This window comes from Vanessa atalanta, chromosome 2 (assembly GCF_905147765.1).
Source record: "Vanessa atalanta chromosome 2, ilVanAtal1.2, whole genome shotgun sequence".
Lineage (NCBI taxonomy): Eukaryota > Metazoa > Arthropoda > Insecta > Lepidoptera > Nymphalidae > Vanessa > Vanessa atalanta.
Genome location: NC_061872.1, coordinates 13,664,533 through 13,689,485, shown reverse-complemented (window position 1 = coordinate 13,689,485; position 24,953 = coordinate 13,664,533). Strand labels below are relative to the sequence as shown.

The window sequence follows — 24,953 nt, the reverse complement described above, 5'->3', positions numbered from 1 at the left end:
TTAGTCCTTTGCTCCTAAAAATGACCTAAATTATAATTATCTGCAGCCGCTAATTTTTAATAATAATACATGTCTGATAATTTATAGTTTCTTCAGAGAATGTATATTTTAGCCTTTATATTTATATTCAGTAGCCATGTTTAAAATAATAAAAAACATTCTAAATTTAAATATGTTTGCCAAATATATTTTTTTATGGCATTTGTTGGCGGACGAGCATATGGGCCACCTGATGGTAAGTGGTCACCATCGCCCATAGACAAAGGCGCTGTAAGAAATATTAACCATTCCTTACATCACCTATGCACCACCAACCTTGGGAACTAAGATGTTATGTCCCTTGGGCCTGTGATTACACTGGCTCACTCACCCTTCTAACCGGAACACAACAATGCAGTGTACTGTTATTTGGCGGCAGAATATCTATAATAATATTGCGTGTTCATTTGTGTCAAATTATGAATAAAATATATATTTTTTTTAATTTTATGTTTAGTTTCAGTCTCATTTTAAAAAGGCGAAGATAAATAAGAGAACATTTGAATTTTTGTTGTATTTTTTTAAATGTTAACCACAGAAACTAATTTCCTTAAGGTATGTAACAATTTAGTATAAATTTAAATGTAAAGTTATATTACATGCCTTAAATTTAATGTAACTATTCCCATGGGTACAATTTGCACAAAATTTAGCCGGTGCCAAGCAAAGGTTTAACTCGAAATCATAATGTCGCGGCCATAACTCTCCAACTTGGAATCGTTGGCACGCGTATTTCCGCATACATTATGTCTTTTTTATCGATACATATTTAAATAATGCTAAATTAATTAAAACTGAATCAAATAATAATAAAGAGCGCTGTTGAACAAAAACTTTTTTTAATTACATCGTCTTAAAATATTTTTTCACAAAATAAGTGGCTCAATCAATTTGTTTTTTTTTTTTTTATTTGAGAACGAAAACATGAAAATGTAATAATTTCCTTTTTATAGTTATGCATTTTTAATCATAAACACGTTTTATCAATATGTAAATACAGATTAAAAAGCTAACATCAAATTCGTAGCTGTCATTTGTCATTACTTTTTGAAAGTGGTTGAGAATTAAGATGAGATCTTTTGATCAATAATAAATTGTTAGTAAAGACTTTTACGAGCTGAGATGTCTGAGTGGTCAGAAAGGGTGCGTCTTAACCGATGACTGAGGGTACAAGCCCAGGTGAGCACTACTGAATTTCCATGTGCTTAATTTGCGTTAATAATTCATTCATCAGGAAAACCTGCATGTATAATTTCAATGAAATTCTGCCATATCCAACCAACCCATATAAGAGCAACGATTTAGCTTCATTCAAACTTTCTCGTCAGCCCAGCCCTGCAATATTTACATGCTGACTTTTAGTTTTATAAGAACAAGCTTTGTTATACAAAATATGGTATGTATGCTGTGGTCCGTTGAGAAGGTCCTTCGTTTGAAGCCAAATATAGGCGTAGAATCAGTTAATGCCTGTCGTAACTGGACGTAGGCCTCCCTCAAGTTCAGATCATAGCAGTGAAACAATATTGGGGCGCCAATTCCACTAACAAACTGTTACTTTCGCAATCGAATCGAAACGTTATCGTTTCGATTCATCTGTTTTCATATTCTAACATCCAGTTTCGATCGAAGTTAGGTCGGATTATAATGGGGATCGTATTATAACCGACATAAAGTAGTAGCATTGGTCCTCAGTTACGATTGAGCTGACGTTTATTTTATCGAGGAAGAGTCGAAATTGGATCCGAATAGAATCGAGAACAACAATTAGCCGGCGGAGCACAACAGAAGCGTTTCACTCAAACGTTAAATTTAAAACGTTGCAAACATTTTTTTCTCTCAGCTCATATCACGCCCAAGTCGGTAATAAAATATGGAAAATCGATTTTTAACTGCACCAAGTCTGAAATTAACTGAACCGAAACTGAAAAGTCGGGACTCAGAACTAAAACGTCACAATCATAACTCTAGAAGTCGGAAGCGCTGGCCAGCGAGCTCCTACATACGATAGTCAGTCGAAACGACGCGTGATGATGAATGTGTCCGTTTGAATATCCACTAAAAATATACTAAAATAGACATTGCTTAAATGACAACAAAAGTTTTAGTATTTTATTTTAAATCTATTGTTATCATTCAAGTGCAACGAACTGTGATTTTATTTCATAAAGTGATCAATCATATATTCATTGCTTTTTTAAAATTAATTCATTGTGCACCAGGAGAAATGTATTTTTATAAATATTTAGTAAAATTCAGTGTTAAGTATTCAATGATTGAGTACCTAAAGTTACTGACGCAAAAGTAAGTGGTTCATTGGAGGTTTTTTCAGTCGAGAAATCCTCAGTAAAAGCCGGAATCTGACAACAATCTATACCTCAAAAACATGTCAAAATCTTGGTCCCACTCCTGAACTCTTACCGGTGACAGATTTGCCATTCTATCGGATTTTTAAATTTAGCAATAGAATTATACTATTGTGTACGCACTTGTGTTCGCCAGATAGCTGATCTCCGTGTAGAATGTCCGTTTTGATCGAGTATATTTTAAGTGACTCAATGACTTATTGATGAGTATTTTTTCTATACCTCTGTATATTTTAAGTTAGAAAAGTTACTTAATTTTACATACGTTGTATGGCACGGTAAGGGTGTAACTCTCCCAGCTGGGTGGTGGTTGAAGACATATATGGCAGACTTTTATTTAATATGGGTTTCCCAACGATACGTTTTTACTTGATGGTACAATTTTGTGCAAGCTTGTGTGGGTACCACACACTCACCACGCATCCTATAACCAAACATCACTTTTACTATTGTTGCGTTTCGGTTAAAAGACTAGAAGAAAGTTAAAGACATAAAATCATAGTCCCTAAGGTCGGTGGCACATTGGCGTTGTAAAGTATAGCAAATATTTCTTTTAGCGCTTTTGTCTATGGGTGGATACCACTTTTAAAGCGACAATAATTTGATTTAAAAAAGAGTACTTTTAAATCCAAGGAGCTAAAGAAAACAGTTCATTTAATAGATTAATAAAATGTAACAAATTATTTTACTTAGCATCTGCTGCTATATTAATTTATTATTTAATATCCCACCATTTATTCACAATCCGTCAAATGTTGCCAGGTTCCGCAATAAATCAACACACTAATAACAGCGACTGCGACAATAACTCACTACAATAATAGACGAGCTGTAGGCTACATTATATCGTGACCGTGAAATGTCACGTAAGTCCATAAAAACTTTGATAGTGTTGCCATATGACATTAATTGTTTAATAAAAAGTAAAACGTAGTTTATATTTCCATCGTTACAAATCTATAACTTTAACTGAATTTTTATTTCAAATCCGGAAAATGAATGGAATTATCGTATGATTTTGTTTTTGTAAATAATTTAGTTCGACAGGCAGACTGACAAAGGACCCGTCTGATGGTAAGTGATAGCCACCGCCTGAAGATATTTGCGCTCCAAGATATAAACTTTACCAAAGTTCTTCAAACCCGAAGTAAAACTTTACCAAAGTATTACTGTTTGGCGGTAGAATACATGATGAGTAGCTGCAAACCCGTTTAAGCCTGGGTAGCTACCCAGACGGATTAGCCCAAGGAACCGAACGAACCACCAAGCAAATATGGTGTTATGGAAGAAATTCTATCACATAAGTAACCACTAACATTCATTTAAAAACCTCCAAGAGGAGTGGGACAGTGAGACATTCAAAGTTACTTCTTATTGTATTTATTTACCCTGTGACATAAAGTATTTTAGTGTGACAAAATGTATATAAAATATTTATAGTAAAATGGCATTAGACGAAATCAACAATGTATCAAAAATATAACACTTTGTATACAGTATTGAACGCAATATTGAAACGCATTCGATATAAAAAACAATCCTGCATCAGTCAAATTTTCAGCAATCGGGATCCATCGTAATTTAGAGTTTAAATTTAAGTAAGCGAACAAACAAACAGACAAGAAAAACTAATTTATACGATTAGAATAAATGTTTGGTTAGTTCTTTTTTGATTGTTTGATTTTTCATATTCGATTGTGTAAATAATAAATTTGACAAAAAAAAGATCCGCCGAGTTTCTTTCGCCGATTCTTCTCAGGTCAGGGTATTTTCTTTTCCGAACCGATGGTAGTGTTACGTTTGACTATCGATAAGCAAATGTAATGCTTCTATATTGAATAAATTAATTTGAGTTTAAGTTTGAGTTTAACTAACTTTGACATTCGAACCAATTAGTTCATTACGCTTTCACGTCTTAACTTCAAAACCGATACTCATGAACAGCATATAGCAGGATACATGGTCAGAACTAAAAAAAGCACATAAAATACCTATAAACCTGCTTTTCCCCCACATGTCGGAGAAGCCGCGACCGGAACCTATTTATACCCCACTTTTTAGAGTATCATATACCAATAAATATCGATTTGTGTTTTCAATTGGAATACAATCGAATTTTAAATCTAGGGAAATCCCACTCAAAGAATGACGTAACGATCCCAAAAATATTACACAAACTGTCACTGTGTCAAAGCTCGACGAATCGAAGCGTTTAAATCCAACATTAGCCAGAAATCCGCTACACTGTTCTTCTTGACCTAGTTTACAGAAACGAACCATTCCGACCAATACTCGTATTGTTCGAGGTATCAAACGCATCGACTGACGACAGCACTTTCTTCTCTTATCTTTCCATTTCGTTGCGTACTTGCTCGAGCATCTTTACATTACCTGTTGCTCGTACAAGACGATGGCAATCCACATCGTGAGCAACTAGTGGAGATGGACCCGTTAGATATAACTTTAGTTTGTAATCCGAGGGTCTCGGGTTTCGCTCTTATCCTGCGTTAGGAATATAGGAGATCTGTGTAATGAAAAGGTAGCCTGTCTTATGAGCAATCTTAAGTCAAATATGGAACTTAAGCGTTTTTATTTTATTTCTTTTTTCAATCGACTATTATTGTTTCCTATAAAAATACTATTGAGAGTAATTATCTTTTATATAATACTTATTTGTATAATAATAGGCAGGCAGATGATGGGACATCTGCTGTCATGCGGTCACCATCGCCACTAAACATTGGCACCATAAAAACATTACCCATTTTTTACAACACCAATGCGTCTTCAACCTTGGGAACTAAGATATTTTCTCCATTGTGCCCGTAGTTACACTGGCTCACTCACCATTCAAAGAATATATAATTAGTAGTTACATACCCAGACGGGATTGCACAAAAGGCTTCCACAAAGTGCAAATTACGTTAAATATTGAAACATTTTATAAATATGTATATACTTTTAAAATATAAACATGAAATTTAAATAATAAAAATAGATGACAAAAAAGGATACCGTCAATGAGTTTAATGAAAAAATATTTAACAAAACTGTAGTAATCAAATCATCTTTTGTAATTAGAATTAAACCCAGTGACATCAGAAGCAAAATGTCGTAACTACTTCTTTAAAAAAAATCTCTATCAATATCAGTCGCAAGCCCTCTCAATATTTCCAGTTCTTATTTTAAATATATTTTGTAGTACGTAAGAGAAAACGTGACTCAATCCTCTGAGTAGTGAGTCCCACCAATCCGCAGTGAAGCATAATAACTTAAACATAGAATCAAGCATACATTCCAAGAAAACAACAGAAAAGGAAGCAATTCGCTAGTCACTGACTATTTCAGCAGCAGTAGACGAACATTCGTAATGATTCTTAACAAATTATTAAAGAAACTAACGCCATCTATCGACGCAGAACGAACAATTAGAACATCTTTCGCTACGGTGATTTTTGAAACGGCAGCTAATGTAAATGCAGCCACTAAACATTCGCGTTGAAAGTGTAATGCTACAAATCCATAAAATTTTGCTTTACGATGCCGTCTAGGCAAATATATTTATTGATCGCCGTACACTATTGCATTTACGACTTTATTTTAAAAGCACCAATGTTTAATTTTAATTAAATCAATCGGTAAATATTTTTTATTTCATGATGGGTTATGAACTGGGAATTTATAAACGACTCCAAAATAATGTTGTTATTTTATGCTTGTAAATTATTTAGCTTTATATTACAAATATTATATTAAAGAATACTAAGTATATTATGACTGTCTAGTATTATGTGTTTTTTCTGCCAAATGGTGTCTGGTTTTCACAGTGACCATTCTCGAGTGAGACTGGCAACTAAAATATGCAAAATGGTGTGCGTCACCTCAAGTACACTCTTTTTTCTCCGATTTGGTAATCCATTGATCGGATGAAGCTTATGTATAAACTACGTGCATTCCACGATATGAGAATTCACACTTCCAAGTTCCAGACTCCGAGCTGTTATTGAGTTTTTTTTAATGATAAGGCTCTGGGTTTGTGCCCGCGATCTCGGAATCTTCGGCCTTATAAACTACGAGATCAGCGAAGAATTAAATACAAAATCACCCTTGCTTTATTGTACATCTAAGAAAAAAATACGATGATATACAGACAAATGTTGCAAATTTGTTATAGTATGATGGTCTTATCTCTTAAATAGCGATTTCTTCCAGGCAACCTTCGCAATAAGACATGAAAGTAAATAAAGCGTTGAGATGTGTAAATATCTAGATAAATTTATTAAAATAAATATAACAATTATAATAATACTAGCGTCCCGCCCCGGCTTCGCACGGGTGCAATGCTGACTCTAAATATACTACAGAATGTCTTACAATGTTCACAGTTTTTCAGTCGTTAGAAAATACAAAACGCTATGTCCCTGCGTTTTAAATCTATAATATTTATTTAAATTACAAACTGTAAAGGACCATATTGATCTATATTAAATGCACATTGTATTTAAGGTACTTAATTCGATAAAGATTAATGCTGTATTGCTTATAATCGCTTCGAAAATAAGCCATTATTTCTCGTAAAAAGTAAAGGATAAAAAATTGTTATTGTGGATTATCCCTAAGAGATAGACATATACCACCCCGGGCTTATTTGTAGACCTTTTTAAGGTGTACAATACTGTAGAACATTATTTTGATCTATCTCGTAGGGTTCAGCCAACGTTTGCAATGTAAACGCAAAAAATGTGTTTATTTACGACATAACTTTAGAAACCTCTAAAATTATCAGTGTTTCTCTACTATATTGTGCATGTATTATAGATATAAACCTTTCTCTTAAATCAAACTATCTATTAACAAAAAAAAACCGCATCTAAATCCGTTGTGTAATATTAAAGATCTAAGCATACATAGGGACAGACAGCGGTAAGCGACTTTGTTTTATACTATGTAATGAGGGTAATGATATATATTTGCGTTCTTTTTTTTATACAAATCGGTGTTGAATTGATTAGCTGCAGCTAATCAGTAACTACTGTTGTAGAACCAGTGGTACCGATATATAACTTTAAGTTGTAAAATTTCAATTCAAAAGTGCTTGAACAAAGGATATCTTGATCGATTCAACTGTACGAATGCCGTATAAATCGCAAATATATCAATGTGAATCATTTGTCTCCAGGCGATGCTGTTTTACGCTCCGCGCTGGCTGTGGAAATCCTGGGAGGGGGGAAAGATCCGGGCGCTGATGATGGATCTTGACGTGGGAGTCTGCACCGAGATAGAAAAGAAGACGAAGAAGAAACTCATACTGGACTATTTGTGGGAGAATCTCCGCTACCACAACTGGTGGGCTTACCGCTACTACTTGTGCGAAGGGCTCGCTCTTATAAACGTTATAGGTGAGATTCTATATTACAAATAACACCCTGTATAGGCTTAGTTAATTCATTTTTCGTCTTGGAAATTGATAAGTCAAAGTCAAAAATCTTTATTCAATATGGAAATTATTACACTTGCTTATTGACAGTCAAAAATCTACCACCGGTTCGGAAATTAACACCTCGGACCGGAGAAGAACCGGCGAAAGAAACTCAGCGGGATATATTTTTTTTTTAAATTTCACATTCACATGTATAGATTTCATGGTTTCATGTACAATAATAACAAAAATATTTTCGTAATTTGAAACAGCCTGGAGGCGATCAACTCATTTCCAAGGTGTGCAATCAACTAAAAAGTCATTAGTGTTATAATATCCTTTAGCACACAAACGCTCTTTAACGATTCTTTAAAATTTAATAATTGAATATTTTTGAACGTTTAATAATGGGAACTGATGCTTCCTGTCACACCTCCTCGCGGTCATGATTTGTACAGCAACTAATGTCTTAAGCTTTTGTTGTCTTGTGTAAAAAATAGAACTACGGAGAAAGTAACAATATGGCATTATTGGTTACTACAACAAAATTCAATAATCATATTATTTTAAAAGAATATACACAATATTAAGAAAAGTAATCTCGTCGTGGGTACGATGTCACATCATTTTTTGGTCAGCGCTTATTTATCTATTATGTCTGTTTTTATCTTCACAAAAATCTCCTCCATTAAAAAGAACTTGATGTCCGTTCCGACTTCAGTTCCGAAGTCTAATCTCGAACAGAAAACCCGCAATTTTTTTTTAATAAAAGATAAACCTGAAGTATAACTCTCAAAGGCCTGGTGTTGTTATTTAATTCAATATATGATTTACAATGGCTGCACTAGTTGGTGATTCAGGGCGACGCTCGCGACAGATGGCTTACTGATATTTCATTTTGTGAAAACGTTAGGCCATGAAATGATAGGTTATGAGATAATTATTAATTTTAAGCTTACTGAAGATCGTTCAAATAAGAGACGGATATTTTAAATACATATTTTAACGTATAATTATATCTGTTTAGAAAACATGCAAACATGCAATGCAAAAACAAAATACTAAACTGAATTAAAATACATAAAAGAACATAGTTGAGGCAAAACGTCTGTGGAGTTTTGTTAGTTTAAAAATTATATATAATTATACATATTGCAATACTTTCTTTTTTCGTTTTTTTTTAAACTAAGACAGAAGTCCAGCCTACACAGCCAACTTACCAAGAATGCGCAGTAAATAAGATATACTGTATTTTTAATAATTTTATTTTTTTATGGTATATATTTTATGAATTACATAAAATCAAAAAAATCTATGTAGTAAATACTTCTACATTCCAGCATCTAAAATCATTTATTTAGAATACTAACAGTTAAAAATATTTATGTAATTATAGGAGCTCTTAATATTATACATCTACGGGTCTATTCGATAACTTTTAATTTCTAAGATAGTTTCGTTATAAATCGCTGTTTTCCTAGCCACAGCCGTGTAGGGACAGCATGGGCAGCAAATTTGGCCGCGCTGAAGGGAGCTGTTTTTGTTATTGAATACACTAGCGGAAGTAATACTATACGTTGAAAATAATAACTTTTACCTTCAATAATATGAAGATTCATTCATATGAATACATTGAATACTGTTTTTGCGTTGCATATTAGGAATATACCTATATCTATATGTATTTTCATACTACTTAAGTTGTATTTCCTCCGACGTTTTCTCTCAAATTATATAAAGTTGATTCGCATATTGCGAAATAAAACACTTAAACTCTTTTACTTTTGATTAAGTATTATTTTAAATTGTTCCAGGGCAAATGTTTCTAATGAACCGCTTCTTCGACGGCGAGTTCATGACCTTCGGTCTGGATGTGATCGCCTACATGGAGTCCGACCAAGAGGACCGGATAGATCCTATGATCTATATATTTCCAAGGTAAATAAGAGCTCCATAGTAGCTGATTATTGATAATTAATTAATTAATTAATTATATGTATATAAGATTGTAAATTAACATGGTTATTTTTATTACTAACAGTATTAAAACGGGATATTTACCATGTTATTTTTATTTTTATTTGTTGGAGCTCGATATTTCGACATTATCTACGAATGTCTTGTTCACGAGACACTATGAGATGGTAGACATATATATAAATCAATAAAAAATCAAACCTATATATAATATGTCTACTATCAAATTATTATTTAATACAATTATTTAAATTATTAAAGTATATCATAGTAAGGTTTGTTGAAATATATTATCTAAACTGACAGTTATAATTTTCCTATTTTCAGGATGGTCAAATGCACATTATTCAACAAGTTTGGGTCCTCCGGCGAGGTTGAGCGACACGATGCGCTGTGCATCTTACCGCTGAATGTCGTCAACGAGAAGATTTATATATTCCTCTGGTTTTGGTTCGTCATACTCGGCACCCTCACCTTCATCACTCTCGTCTATCGAATCGTCATTATCTTCTCTCCGCGCATGCGCGTCTACATGATGAGAATGCGCTTCAGGCTGGTGCGGAGAGACAACGTCGACACCATCGTTCGGAGGAGTAAAATGGGTGATTGGTACTTGCTCTACATTCTCGGAGAGAACCTTGACTCCGTGATATTCAGAGATATAATGCACGAGTTCGCTAATAAGCTGAATCACAACTACCAGCACCACATTCACGGCGTTCCGGACGCGTGACCTCCGATCCCAGGGTGGGTTTTCCACACGTGACTGACGTCGTTGCAGCGCGACATGGACCCGCCCGTCTAAAGTGCGCTGGAACTCATCAAGTGTCTACACACTACAAAGAGAACAATCTCTTTGTTCGTATGTAAGCAAAATTAAAACGGGCTAAGTCAGCTGCCTTGCGGCACCCCTCGCCCAGGCCGGACTGTTATTACGCGGAGTGTACGATAATATATCAAAGACTTGTTTAAAAGATACTCGTAATCGTACAGTGCAATTCTAAATATGCAATAAAATAATAAATTGTACTTAATATTTAAGAATGTGATCTCAGGATGAATCCTATCGAAAGCCTTATCGAAGTCGACAGTGACGGCTATCCCGTTAGAATAACTAGTGTTCAACTTTTAGAAGTATTTTTACTTGTAGTTTCGCTGCTCGTAGTAACTGTTTGTCAAGACCGCTTCGTTTTTTTCTACTTTAGCTAATATTCGAGAATAAGCACACAGATGGCACATCGTTTATCTTTTACACGATTTCTCACTTGCAAGGATTTGACAGACCAAGAAGGAATTAAAGCAATAATAATGAAACTAATAAGTATTATAGCGTTAGTTATCGTAATTGGAAAATGCATTATATATAACGCATTACATAGATACATATATATGTTCTCTCTTTCAGAGCTCTTGAGTCGGGCGTCCACTTTGGTCATTTACAACTGACGTACTTACCTTTTGCGCGCCAAAAGACATTTTACGTTCAATTTTAATACAGTTAAAGGAAATGATTCTTATATTTATAGAATATAAGCAGCATCCATAAAATTAACACAATATACTGCTAAATAAGTTCCTTTTGTCGAAACGAAACTATAAAAATAGACAATCACTCATACGTGTTCAAAGTAGTAAGTACGTTTACGAAAGTGACTGACATTATGGAAATTGTAAAATAATTGAAAAAAATAATCGAACGTAAGTTCGTGAATCCTGAATTGCATTTGGATTATTTTGAAATGTATATTAATGATTCCAAAAATGGTTTAGAGTTTAGTACCGAGTTAGACGATGGTATAGTTGTGACTAATGCGTTAATCGTGTTAGAAAATGTAAAGTTGTTAAAAAGCTGTTGTGTTTATTAGTAGAGAATATTGTTAATATGACGGTTGTTTGTCTATAACGATTTAAAGGATAATGTGGCACCATCTTTACGATTGTTTTGTATTAATCGCAATGTTAGACGTTGACTAGAATCCTATAATTATAATACCCAAAATGTTCGCTTTTAAATTCTTCTAAGATAATTATATTTTGGGTATCTTAATTACGACCCTAGTACTGTTTAACATCACAACAAATTGTTTATAGCTCTAAGCGTTCACTTTATAAATATTTATATCTAGTAAGATAAAAGGTTTTATAATTTATTATTGGTTTAAAGTGGACATATAGCTATGTTACTGGCCCAGCAAACGACGATCAGTAATCATAACAAAAATATTAATTGATGCCGTTTTAGAAAATGTATAAATTTCGATTTGTTACATTACTGTAATTTGAGTTTTTGAGAAAACATTTCGTGTTTATGTTTGTAAGTGCTTTCTAGAAAGTTCTCATTCAATTCTAAGATAAATTGAATCTAGTTTGCGGGGCTTAGTAACACAAACATGCATATTTATCTAGTCATTAATATAATGGAATAAATGTAAACAATCGGGGTCGACCGCGTAATAAACAAAGACCATTGCGTTTCGTCACGAAGCGGGTGCACCTCAGGTTGTTTTCATTCGTTGCTCTTTAAACCAAAGTGTATGCAGATTTACGATAAATGAGAGTCGGATCAGTATTGTAATACGTAGAAAAAATATGCCAAATATTGTGCCAAAGTTATAATAGAGGCGACATTGTAAAGAGAAGACGGTTACCATGAAAAATAACAAATAAATAATGGAAAAAATATCTACCGTTTTAATTTTCCATAATTTTTAAAAGAGATTTGAGGACATGGATGGAGTGTGTGAGGAGGGATGTGAGAGAGATGTAAACGACCAAATGACAAGACGATAGTAGAATAGAATGAAATGAAAAGACATGCTGCGCCGACCCCAACTAGTTTGGGACAAGAGCAGAGGGATAAGAAGAAAAAGTTTAAAAGGGATTCGTATATTTATTTAAAATAAAACTTACGATACAAATGTATTTAATAATTGTTCCGTCAATAAAAATCGCTCTATGAAAATATGAGATGCAAACTTAGCAAATTTTTTTTAGTACATATGTAGGCTTATATATTTACCACCTGATGATAAGCGGTCCCCACCGCTCATAGATATTTCTGAAGTAAAAAACTAACCATTAATTTTATCGCCATTGCGGCATCGACCTTGGTAACTGAAATATTATGTCCCTTGTGCCTGTAGTTACACTGAATTGATCGCCCGTCCACCAACCCATATCATAAAAAAAACAACTTATCCTCCAGGAGGCACATTCGTTAGCCTCAACTCCAAAAATAAATTAGATCACGTGTGTTTTAAATTAATGCGACGGTTATTTCTTCCTTATTAAAGACATCCGGTGCAGACGATTCACTAACCTCTTCGAAGCTCATAAAAACATCTTCGAAGTAATTACAATAGCAGCACTACGATTACTGAGAGATAAATAAAATGAATTCTCTACGAAAGATGCGACATCAGAATTTGTCCCTGACTTTGGTCAGGTTGGATGGCTAGCAAAAGCTGTTGAAAAGAATATAATAATATTGCTCATTAAAATCAAAATATATAGTTCAAATGCTCTTACAATCACTTGAATTGTTATTTTACAAGATTTTTTAACACATTATAATACTTTACAAAAGAGCTAAGTTTTACTCATCTCAATTATAATTAAGAAAATAACTTAAATAGGTACACGCCACACTAGTAAGTCACCAACAACGTTAGTTAAGAAAATATAGGAATTCTTTCATTTATTCTTAGATTTCATTTGTAAAATAAAATAAAAAACGAAGGTTACAATTTCATTAAGGATAAAAGTGAGAGCCGAGCAACTATTTTCAGGCAGGCAAATATTAATATAGTTAGAGTAAGATTTCCGGCAACGCCTAACGCTAACCAGTATCAACATAAGAATATAGCTGACGATAGTTACATCTCAGGATCAGGATATCCTGAAATGTTTCAAATGAAGAAAGCCATACCTTATATAGGCAATTCCATAAGATATAGCTGGTGATATAGCTATGCATAAGTAGCTTGTAGACTCAAATTTCGAACTACCTCATTCTTTAATGGCAAAATATTTGATTTTGTTACAGAGTTGTACGCCTGATAAAGCATCTGTCATTTAGGATGGCCGTTCAATCGAACTACGAAAGTAACAGCAAGTGTAAATTTGCTTGAACCTACCCGTGTAATTAGGTACCGTAGTGTGTGGCTTTTGAAACCAAAAGGAAAGGATTTACAATACAAAATTAAAATTTCAAAGAACATAGTGATTATTGCAAATAGACTTCTTAAACTTAAAGTTTGCTTGAGAGTTGTATCACTTAACTGTTTTTTTGCACTAAAATCTTTTAAGAAAACGAATTTTGCGAATCATTTCTTCGCCTATCTTCGTTTGTTTTTTTTTAATAAAGAAGAAATTGACAGAACAGGACAAGAAACAGGACTAGTTCTATGGTTATAAATACGATTTAAGAACACAGCAATTACGGAAAAGATTAAATTTAACGATAAAGTTCGCTTCGAACGTTCCGTATATCGCTCATCGAGGCTATGAGGAAAGGATCCCATTTTATTTCTACATGCTATAATGACACGGCTTGGTAATTTTTACTTTTTATTATATAAAATAGTTAAGCGGATGAGTGGACCACCAGACGGTAATGGTCACTACCGACAACAGACATTGGCGTTTTAAGAAATATACACCTTTAGTTACATCACCAATGCGCAGCACCAATCATGCATTTGTTGCATGGCAACTTTCGGAACTATGATGTTTTATCCCTTGTGCTAATTACACTGACTTACACAACCTTCAAGCCGGAATATTAAGTACTGCTGTTTGACGGTGGAATATCTGATGAGTGGGTGGTACATACGAAGTTCAGCTAAGTAAAGTCTGATAGTTAACATTGACTCTTAGTTTCTGTTCATTATGAATATTAATTATGCATACAGTTATGAGCTGAGACAAGAGATGAGCCGAGATAGTCTAGTGGATATAAAATGTAAATTTTGTAATGGATTGGGGGATCAAACCCGATTTTTTACATATATACATTATAAATATTTATAATACATAATTGTTATTATACATACATGTATACGTACATGATGAGCCGAGATGGCCCAGTGGTTAGTACACGTGCATCTTAACCGATGATTTCGAGTTCAAACCCAGGCAAGCACCACTGAACTTTCATGTATTTAATTTGTGTTTATAATTCATCTCGTGCTCGGCAGTGAAGGAAAACATCGTGAGGAAACCTACATGAGTCTAATTTCAACGAAATTCTGCCACATGTGTATTCCACCAATCCGCATTGGAGCAGCGTGGTGGAATATGCTCCATACCTACTCCTCGAAGGGAGAGGAGGCCTTAGCCCAGCAGTGGGAAATTTACAGGCTGTTAATGTGAAAAAGAAACATAATTGTTTTAATCTAATGAAGCAAAGTTCTTAACACACGTTTTCAATTAATATTTTAAAACATAATCGTAAATGAATAGAGACTACAATATCTAAGTAATTGTTAGAAAGTTCAGAAAAATATCAGAGGGGCAACCGAACCGCAGTAGTTACATATTTGTCTCAACAAAAGCAAAATATTTAAAAATATACCACCAAATGTACTATAATTTTATACATCAATGCTTTCTTGTGACTTGACGATACTAAAGCAACATAGACGTGGCCAACACTAAAGAGTTACCCTGAATTTAGCAGACCGCGTCAGCCCAGTATGATATAATTTGCAACATCATATATTTTGCCGGTATTGCAGAGATTTGTGCTGATTGACGAGAACACCAGCTTAATTATAGTTAGAACGGACTATCATAATGGCATGAAAATTGACGTATGTGCAGTTGACCAAGGCCAAGAAATTCAGTAGTTTCAACTGGATCCATCGATTCCCCATTGATAAGTACATCGGGTTTTACTTATTGCACGTTTGGTGTGCTAAATTTTACAATTTTAGCTGTTTTATTATTTAGCCTTAGATTAGTATAATTTTACTGTGAAACATAGATCAAATGTTACTTATATTTATAATGGATAATGTTAACGACCAAGGTCAAAATTGGTTGTTACAGCTGATCCGACCACCTGCTTTTTGTTTGCACGTAATTTAGAAGCGGTGATATCTACTAAAGTATTTATTCAAATGATATATTATAAAAGAAAATATTAATCATAATTCAATACCCAAGTAAGTTCATATATTTATCTGAATAAAGATTAACAATGTATTAAAATCCCGACGACGGTGACTGTGTAGCACAACGTTCCATAGTATTGAGTTGAGAACCGAGCCCTGTGTAACGCCGTAGCCTACCCGACACTGGACCAGCTTCCCATCGCCCCCTGGCTATAGGACCTCTCGCTCCTGGAGGAAAACTGTCCCAGAGACCTAGGCGGCGTGGTCGGCACCCTCTGGGTCTTGGTGACCTGTGATCTCGAAACGAACGTATACTGTAGTCCGTCAGAAACTCCACCTCCTCCTCCACCCTCCCGTTCAACACCCTGAATGTCTACTATGGAACTTCCCCGATGGAGTACGCAGGCGTCAACCTGCCCCCTGTTGAGTATGTGTGTGTGTGTTGAGCAATGGAATCGAAACGTAGCCTTTCTAGAATAAGTCAATAAATATTCCAATTTTTTTTAAATAGTATCCATATAAATGGAAACTAAGTCTTTATACATAAAAAAATAAACTAAGTCTTTATACATAAAAAACAAAATCTTGAAATCCGATTATAGAATAAAGGCCACATGGGACATCCCATGTGGCCTTTATTCTTTATTGGAAATGTTTGTGGCAAACCTAAAAAGGAAATGATACCAATCAAAATGAACACAGGTAGTAGCTTCTGAATTAAAAGTTGCAAATTTATTTGAAATATATTTTGATAACATTACCTAATAAAATAACATGTCATTTAAAATCATCTACATTAGATGTAGCTAGATTATTAAATAATAATGTTTCTAAATGCGTTATTGATTTTAAAGATTATTTGAAAGTCTCTGTAATAGATATTTATAACCATCAATATTTTAAAAAAAACTAACGACATATGGGGCATTTCGGTAAAAATTATTAATAACATCATATACGATATTGCTCCGTATATAGCAGTAATTTTTAACAAGAGTTTGGACACGGGTTCATTTTCTAACTTGTTAAAATGTAGTAAAGTTGTACCGGTATATAAAACTAGAAACAGATGCAATCCCAGTAATTACACGCTTCTTTGAGTAAAATATTCGAAAACAATATTTTATATCAACTTCCCGTCCATTTCGGTTCAAATACTATTTTTCATAGTGAGCAATTCCGTTTTACAAGAGGTCGCTAAACAACTGATGTGCGAATAGCACTTCTCAAACATACATAATTATTTACAATGCTTGAGAAAAATCACATAATGCTATTGGAGTATTCTGTGATTTGTCTAAAGCATTTGATTGTGTAGAACACGATACACTTCTTTATAAGCTCAAATACTACGATATTAAAAATAAAGCTCTTGATCTCATTGCTTCATACTTAATTCAAAGAGTCCAGCAAGTTTTCATTAATGGCATAAAATCTTCCGTATATACGGTAAAAATGGGTGTTCCTTAAGGATCAATTTTGGGTCCCTTCCTTTTTCTAGTGTAATACCACGGTGTTTTTAGGAATAGCATTGTTTTCCAGACTTCAGTGGAGTCCTCATTTATCGTCCCCGACAGGAAGACTCAGCTCCGCGGCATACGCGGTTAGAAAAGTTAGACAACTAACTAATATTATAAGTATATTTTGATTTTGAACATTCAAACATAGCTGCTATTTATGACTATAAGGGTATATACTTGTATATATACAAGTTTTAAATTGAAGAAAAGATGTTTTTTTATTTCTTTTTTCCGGCTACGAAATCTGAAAGTTTCGGCTTTTCTTTAATATAAATTTCTATCTTAGTTGATGACTCTTTTATTGATGAAAACCGCATTAAAATCCGTTGCGTAGTTGGTAAGTTCTAAGCTTACAGCCAGTAGATAAATTTTACTGTGAAATATAGATACATTTTACTTAAATTTGGATAATTTTAACACCCAAGGTCAAAATTTATTGTTACAGCCTGTTGCCATCCGACCACCTGTTTCGCAGCGAACATTTTATTTTGTTTGCACGGAATTTGGAAACGGTGATACCTACTAAAGTATTTATTCAAATGATATATCAGTATATAAAAGATAATATTAATACTTATTGAATATCCATAATAATCATATTTAAGTGAATAAGGATTAATAATGAATTGGAAAAAAATGGCTTCACTAATGCCCTGTAGCTTTTTACTAATCTGTAATTTAAAAAAATGGTTAATAAGAGTGTACCTTAGTAGAAAAGACTTTCCTCTATGCCTTTGTTAGATCTACAATTTTCTAGAAGATTGTTTGGATCTACATATTTCCTAAGGTTTAGTCAGCGTGAGCCATATAAGCGTACCAAAAGAGTTTTGTTGGTTAAAAAACTGTCCTGTCTCTTGTCTATTCTGGTCTACATTAAAACTATAATTCTTATTTCTCGTTTCTAAACTAATTATTTATACAAAAAAGTAAATTTTGCTAGGCACAAATATCATATTCTTTATTAATAAACTACATCCGTGCGAAGCCGGGGCGGACCGCTAGTTTATAAAATTTGTATGTTGACTTGTTCACAGCAATAAAAGGCCACGACGGTCAAACTTTGTGTCAATTCATTGGTGACATTTGTTCCAACATGTTCAAGTTGCTGGTTGTGTTGTCTGCGTGTCTGTGCGTCGGTTATGCTGCTCTCAGCATCGGACCTTTGGAGACGAAACCTGATGAATTCAGTAAGAATTGTTACCTTTCTTGATCCACTGCTGACAAAACTTATATACTTAACTAGTGTGTAACAATATTTTTAAAATATTCTATGAATTTGTAGTTTTTGTAAAATAATATATTTAAATCATTTAAATAAAATATATTATTAAAACAAAATATAAAGTTATTTTTAATATTTAATACGGTATGATAAAAAAGATGAAATGTTAGATGAAATGTTCTTAAATGTAGCGTTGAATTTTCTTCTGAACGAGTTACTGCATTAAATATTATAAAGGTATTAAAATTAAAAGTCTTAACATTGAAAGAACTAATCAATCATGATATGATATCACTCCGTAGATAACCATAATTTTTGACAAACAGGTTAATTTCCTTTTTGACACACATTACAGTACATTTATTAAAATGTTCCAACAGCAATCCTTGTAATTATAGACTTATTTCTTTACTTCCATCGCTGAGCAAAATATTTGAACAATTCAATTTAGTTCAATTTAGTATAAGTACTCGTTTTCACAGTGAACAATTCGGCTTAACCAGGGGGCGCTTAAGAACTGATGCTCTAATGGCACTCCTTAGACGTATAAGCCATACTTTGAAATAGATCAATTGATAAATCACAGAATGCTATTGGCGTGTTCTGTGATTTATCCAAAGCATTTGATTGTGTAGAGCACGAAACTGTTTTGTCCAAAGTAAAACATGTCGGTGTTAATGGTGAAGCTCTTGATCTCATTGATTCATACTTCATTATTTCAACAGGTGACTGTTAATGGAATAAAGTATTCTGAATCTATTAAAAGAATGGGTGTTCCACAAGGATTAATTGTGGAACACCCATTCTATTTTATATTCACCCATTCCTTTTTATTTTATATGTGATATTGTATTGTCTGCTGATGTTGTCTCATTTCTTTTTAGCGTTGTCAGACAAAAAAAGATAATTATAATGATGTTAAAATGCTTTATCACTGAAAAAAAGTTGGTTTACAAAAAAATAATTGTTCTAAATGTGAAAAAAAATAATATTTATACTGTTTGCTTTAATGTAAGAAAGCAAAATTTAGAACAAACTAAACAATAGTAATCTAAATTTAACCTTACCTTAAATAACCTTAAATACTTTAGTCATATATCGTACCTGAATGAGAGGCTCAGCTCCGCACCATACGCAGCTAGAAAAGTAAGACAACTATCTGATGTTGATACTGCTCGACTAATATACTCTGGTTAATTTCATAGTAATTATGTCTTAAGGTATTTGGCTATGGGGTAACGCTACAGCTATTGAAACTGTTTTCATCCAACAAAAAAGAAGCACGCTGGGGGTGAGGGGGAAGGAAACAGGTGTTAGGCACGTTTTTCCAGGCTAAAAAAGCAATATATGTGCTATTTCAGGCTAAGTCTACCTCTGTGCCAAATTCAATCCGATTACAAATCATATCCGAATCAGATCCGTTTAGCCCTTCTAGCGTAATTGATATAATATCCATCTTTCCAGATATGTATGTGTATGTAAATAAGTTGTTTTTTTTTATAACAGAAGATCAAGAAGGATGTTACATAGATGATCTGAAAGCGGTCATCCCATTCGGTCAGGCAAGGCCATCCAAGACTCCGGGTAATTGTATGGAGTACAGATGTAGCACGACGCAGATCACATATGTGACGTGAGTTACTTTTTATTATTTTTTAGATTAACACAAAATGTTTATATTTGTAATCATCACGAGAAAAAATGCTTGTGTCAGATGAAAATATTTCCATTCCACATTGGAACAGCGTTGTGCAATAACTTTCAAATTTCTTTCAAATCAAATACAGGTCCCCTTAGCCAAGTGGTGGGGTTTTTATCAGGCTGTTACTTTTTTAGCTTTGATCGTACACAGAGCATGTTAATTTTTTTTTCTATGTAATAATTTATTTTACAGATGTGGTGCGGTAGCTGTGGAGCCACCCTGTGAGAAAGTAGCGGACGTAGAGAAGTTCTATCCAGACTGCTGTCCACGGGCTGTTTGTCCTTGTGCTTAAGCCCCGTTAGATCTCCATTTACGTGTCTATCTGTACAGTTACACAGCTAACATGAACTGAACTAAATGCAATGCATTGCTATAACAATTTAGGTAAATGACATTACCTAAATATTATAATTAAAAGATTTTATTCCTAATGATATTTGTTTTATTATTAATTCCAAGATTTCAATTTCTGACTACAACCTTTGTAGCATATATTTTTTACAAGCTTTTATTTGACTTGCAATGTAAGTATGTACGAGTGAACTCTTGCAACTTAGCCTTATATTAGGTCTCTACATATGAAATTAGCGTTCTGTCGTACTGACCAATTTGATCTGAAATATCTCTTCTTTGGTTAAGAATTCCAAATTTAAATTTATAAATTAATTTAGCTGAGTTTTGAAAACAGTCATTCATTTATTTTTTATAATTATTATTAATAATAAAATGTACGGCTCTGGTGTCGCAAAAGAAAGCACGGTACGATTTTGGTTTCAATGTTTTCGTTCTGGAAATTTCGACCTTCAGAACTAACCCAGAAATCCAGAACTTCAGAATTAAAAGTTATTGTGGTAGCGGATCCATCAAACTGCTGAATCCTGGAGACCCAGCCAAATCCTGCCCAAAACGAAAATTGACTCAGAAAAAGTTACTTGTGAGTGTATGGTGGACTAGCGCCGGTGTCATTCACTACAGATTTCAAAAATCTGGTCAAACGATTACAGCAAATACCTTTTGTCAGCGACTGCAAACCATGAAGTAAGAACTAGCTGATAAACAACCCAGATTCACAGTCAATCGCTCTATGCCACTGCTGCTTCACGACAGATAAGACCACACACTGCACAACAAACATCCACTAAGTTAAGATACAATTGGATTGACTGCGACATCTACCGTACTCCCCGGACCTTGCTCCAACAGATTACCATTTTTTCCCGAATTTGGACAACTTCCTACAAGGAAAAAAAATTCAACTCCGATGCGGCAGTCCAGACCGGCTTCAAAGAGTTTATTGATTCTCGCCACCATGGTTTTTTTAGTAAAGGGATCAATGAACTACCTATGAGATGGAAATAGTGCATAGATAACAACGGTGTATACTTACAAATACGGGGTTTTCGTCTGTAATCTTATTTAGTTTTAGCAGCTCATGTACCAGGAGCATACAGTAGGTCATACCAGGATATAACAGTTACTTTAAATTCATATAAAGTTGTCTGTCTGTTGTGTTGTTGGTATTTTCAAAAATCCTTACGATGTGAAACTACTTTATACTTTTCATTCATCATTGTACATCACAAAGAGAAATTAAATAAATAAAACATGAATACAGCCTAAATAAATGAAGCATACAATTACGTTAACTAGTAACTTTGCTCATACATATATAGATTTCAAAAATAAGAAAAACATATTGATTCGGTTAAAGAAGCTCTATTTTTTTTAATTCAATAAATTAAATTTCTAGTATAATAACAAATAACAAAAACTACCCAAGTTTGGTACGATTTGTTACAAAAGACGGCTGAAATACGTCGGAATACGTGTAAATGGCGGCATTGGAGTGATAGGATACTTTTCAAGTAAAAAGAAATACTTACATTTTCTTAAAATAGTTAATTGACACTAGGCCTGTTGAAGAGCCTGTAAATCTCTATGTGATTTTTTTTCCAACAAACAAGTTTATGTTTAATATGAATTATTCTTAGGATGGTCGCAAGTTTAAACAACGATATTCTTCCAGATTCATTTATTAACACTATTTTAACATTTATTTTACCCACTAATCCGTGTTTCACAATACATGCCGTATTCCCCAAATCTCCCTATATTTCACATTATTTAAAAATAATTAACATTATAACCAAAACACTGCCGCCGCGTTCGATTTCGTTACCTTCTTTTTCGATTTCGTTACCGTCTTACCGACCAGTATCAGACATTCGGCCAGTATTCATCAGAAAAATTAAAATATTACAACATATTCTAAAAATAGTCGATCGACATATTATTAATTAAATTATTCTAATAAATTATAGTTATACAATGTGTAAAAAAATAACTCTTAACATTATTAACATGAAGTCCTTAAATATATACATATATTAATTAAAAATAAATACTGTATAAATCATGACCGCGTAGAATAGTGGCAAGCATTTCCCCGTTGTATCGCAATTCCTTTGGTCAAAAAAGAATCAGCCCACCTATCACCAGTGGAGGCAATAAGGCGAGGTGTTACACTTTTAATGTAGCTTTTTGCACTACTACTCCAAGGGCAATGTGTTTTGACAGCAAATGGGACAAAAAAGTAATTTGACATAAGACACGAATATTTGGATCTTTTTTGTATCAGCTTTTTCCGCAGCGGCACTGGATCTTAACATTGTTTCTCGGATATAAGGCCGTGCCAGCGTGTCCAAGTATGTAGCGTCCCACACAAGGGAAGGTTCTCGTTCTCAGGGAACCAATGTCAGTCCAACAGGCCTCTTACCATCATCACGACTACTTCCACGAGGCACAGTAAGAGCAGGAACGTCTATAAGTTATTGTTGTCTTGTTCGGTAATGTGTCAGTTAATTTACTACAATTCTATTCATCAGTACTTTCTTGTGTCTTGACGTTACTAAAGCAACATAGGCGTTGCCAACGCCGAAAAGCTAACCTGCATTTTGTGTACCGTCTAAATCCAGCATGATAGAATTTGCAACTACATATATTTTACCGGTAATTGCAGAGATCTGAATAACAAGAAAACCATCTTAATTTGAATTAGAACAGGCTATGATAATTGCATGCGTTTACAAAACTGCCGAGCAATTCTCTCGTGAGGAGTCAATCCTAAATACAATAGATATATAACAATGGCCCTAAGAACGAGATATCACAATTAAATGCACATACTAAGTTTCACGCCTGTGCTCTTAACTATTGAGGAGTTATTAGTAGTAGTAGTAGTAGTAGTAGTAGTTAGTAGTAGGATTATCATTATTATAAATTATTTAGAAATTTTGATTCGAAGCATAGAACAGCTAAACTATTTATTGTTAATTCATATTAGGACTACTACACTAATATAACGTATCAACCTAGCGCATTGGCACCGACAAAATATTCTCTCCGTAAAATGTGGACGCTCCGTGCATATCCCGCGACGCTGCTGATCGGTTATGAAATGGCCTAATGCTGAATGACAATGCCAGTCTCACACTTGTCAATATAAATAATATTGTTTGTCTAATACGTTCCTAGCACTTCAGAACGATGTATTCAAGTGAGGGGTCACTACAACGATATTCTTCTAGATATGTTCAAGTTAATCGTGTTGTGTTTTTTGCTGCTATTGCTAACTGTCAACAGTCTGAGCTGATGAAATTCAATAAGATTCAATCCGTACTTTTTTCTAGTACGACCTTGTTTCGTACTTATTATCAGCATATCTAATGGTTACGGATATCATGTAACGTTTTCTAATTACGTACATTATTTTGTTGTAATACTAATGTTTTAATGTACTAAGTATAATACAAACTTTTTATACATTTATTACTGGACACTTAAGTAACAATTTTAAAAGGTTAAACAAAACGAAGTGCGTCACCATTAAGAACGTAAACAACATTTGTAGAATAAACTTACCTTATAAGTACATTTTATAAAACCAATATAATTATTATTAGATTTTTAAGACAATATACAAATACTTATGCTAAATACTACCTGAAATTCATTGAATTCGTAAACCAACAATAAGTTAGTGAGAGCCGTGGGGTACCCCAGACGTGACCCATATAAACATCTTAAATAAAGTAACAATTGCTCAGTGACGTACATTGATACCTTGATCTTATTTTCATTTTCTGAGATAACTGAAGTTTAGTTTTTATTTACAATCTCACTTCTTGGTGGTACCATCCACTCATCGGATATTCTGCTAACAAACAGCAATACTTTGTATTTTTGTTTTCCGGTTTGAAGTTTGAATGAAGCAGTGTAACTATAGGCACTAGGGCATAACCACAAGGACGTAACCACTTAGTTGCCAAGGTTGGTGCCGCATTGGCTAGCGCTAATGTCTATGGAGGGTGGTGATCTACTGATGCTTATTTATTTTTTTTATCGTTGTAGTGGAATAGGCGTTTGTCTTCCATCTCACCTGATGGAAAGTGTAGATGAAGACGAAGGTGGTACACGCCCATCCAAAAGAAACCTGTTCACTCTACTCGTAAAGGTTCCAGAGTTCAACTCATCAGGAAAAATAGACCCAGGCAGGTCGTTCCAAATTTTGGCGACTCTCACCAAAAACGAGCTGT

General features: G+C 33.9%; 2 protein-coding genes across 5 annotated transcripts in view; both read left to right on the top strand.

The window, feature by feature from the left end:
* The window catches only part of LOC125070978 (innexin shaking-B-like), a 64,416-nt gene extending 51,974 nt beyond the window's left edge, over nt 1-12,442 (top strand). For both annotated transcript variants that reach the window (XM_047681026.1, XM_047681017.1), the window contains exons 3-5: nt 7,582-7,801; nt 9,636-9,759; nt 10,126-12,442. In XM_047681026.1, the coding sequence (XP_047536982.1) occupies nt 7,582-7,801; nt 9,636-9,759; nt 10,126-10,531 (750 nt within the window). In that variant the 3' untranslated portion in view covers nt 10,532-12,442. The remainder of the gene's footprint in view (nt 1-7,581; nt 7,802-9,635; nt 9,760-10,125) is intronic.
* A 6,056-nt stretch (nt 12,443-18,498) lies between these two features.
* LOC125072039 overlaps nt 18,499-24,953 on the top strand; it is a 16,319-nt gene continuing 9,864 nt past the window's right edge. For 2 of the 3 annotated variants that reach the window (XM_047682530.1, XM_047682522.1), the window contains exons 1-2: nt 18,499-18,621; nt 20,163-20,289. In XM_047682530.1, the coding sequence (XP_047538486.1) occupies nt 18,528-18,621; nt 20,163-20,289 (221 nt within the window). In that variant the 5' untranslated portion in view covers nt 18,499-18,527. Of the gene's footprint in view, nt 18,622-20,162; nt 20,290-20,550; nt 20,720-24,953 lie in introns of all 3 variants that reach the window. The other variant, XR_007119949.1, reaches the window with a different exon arrangement.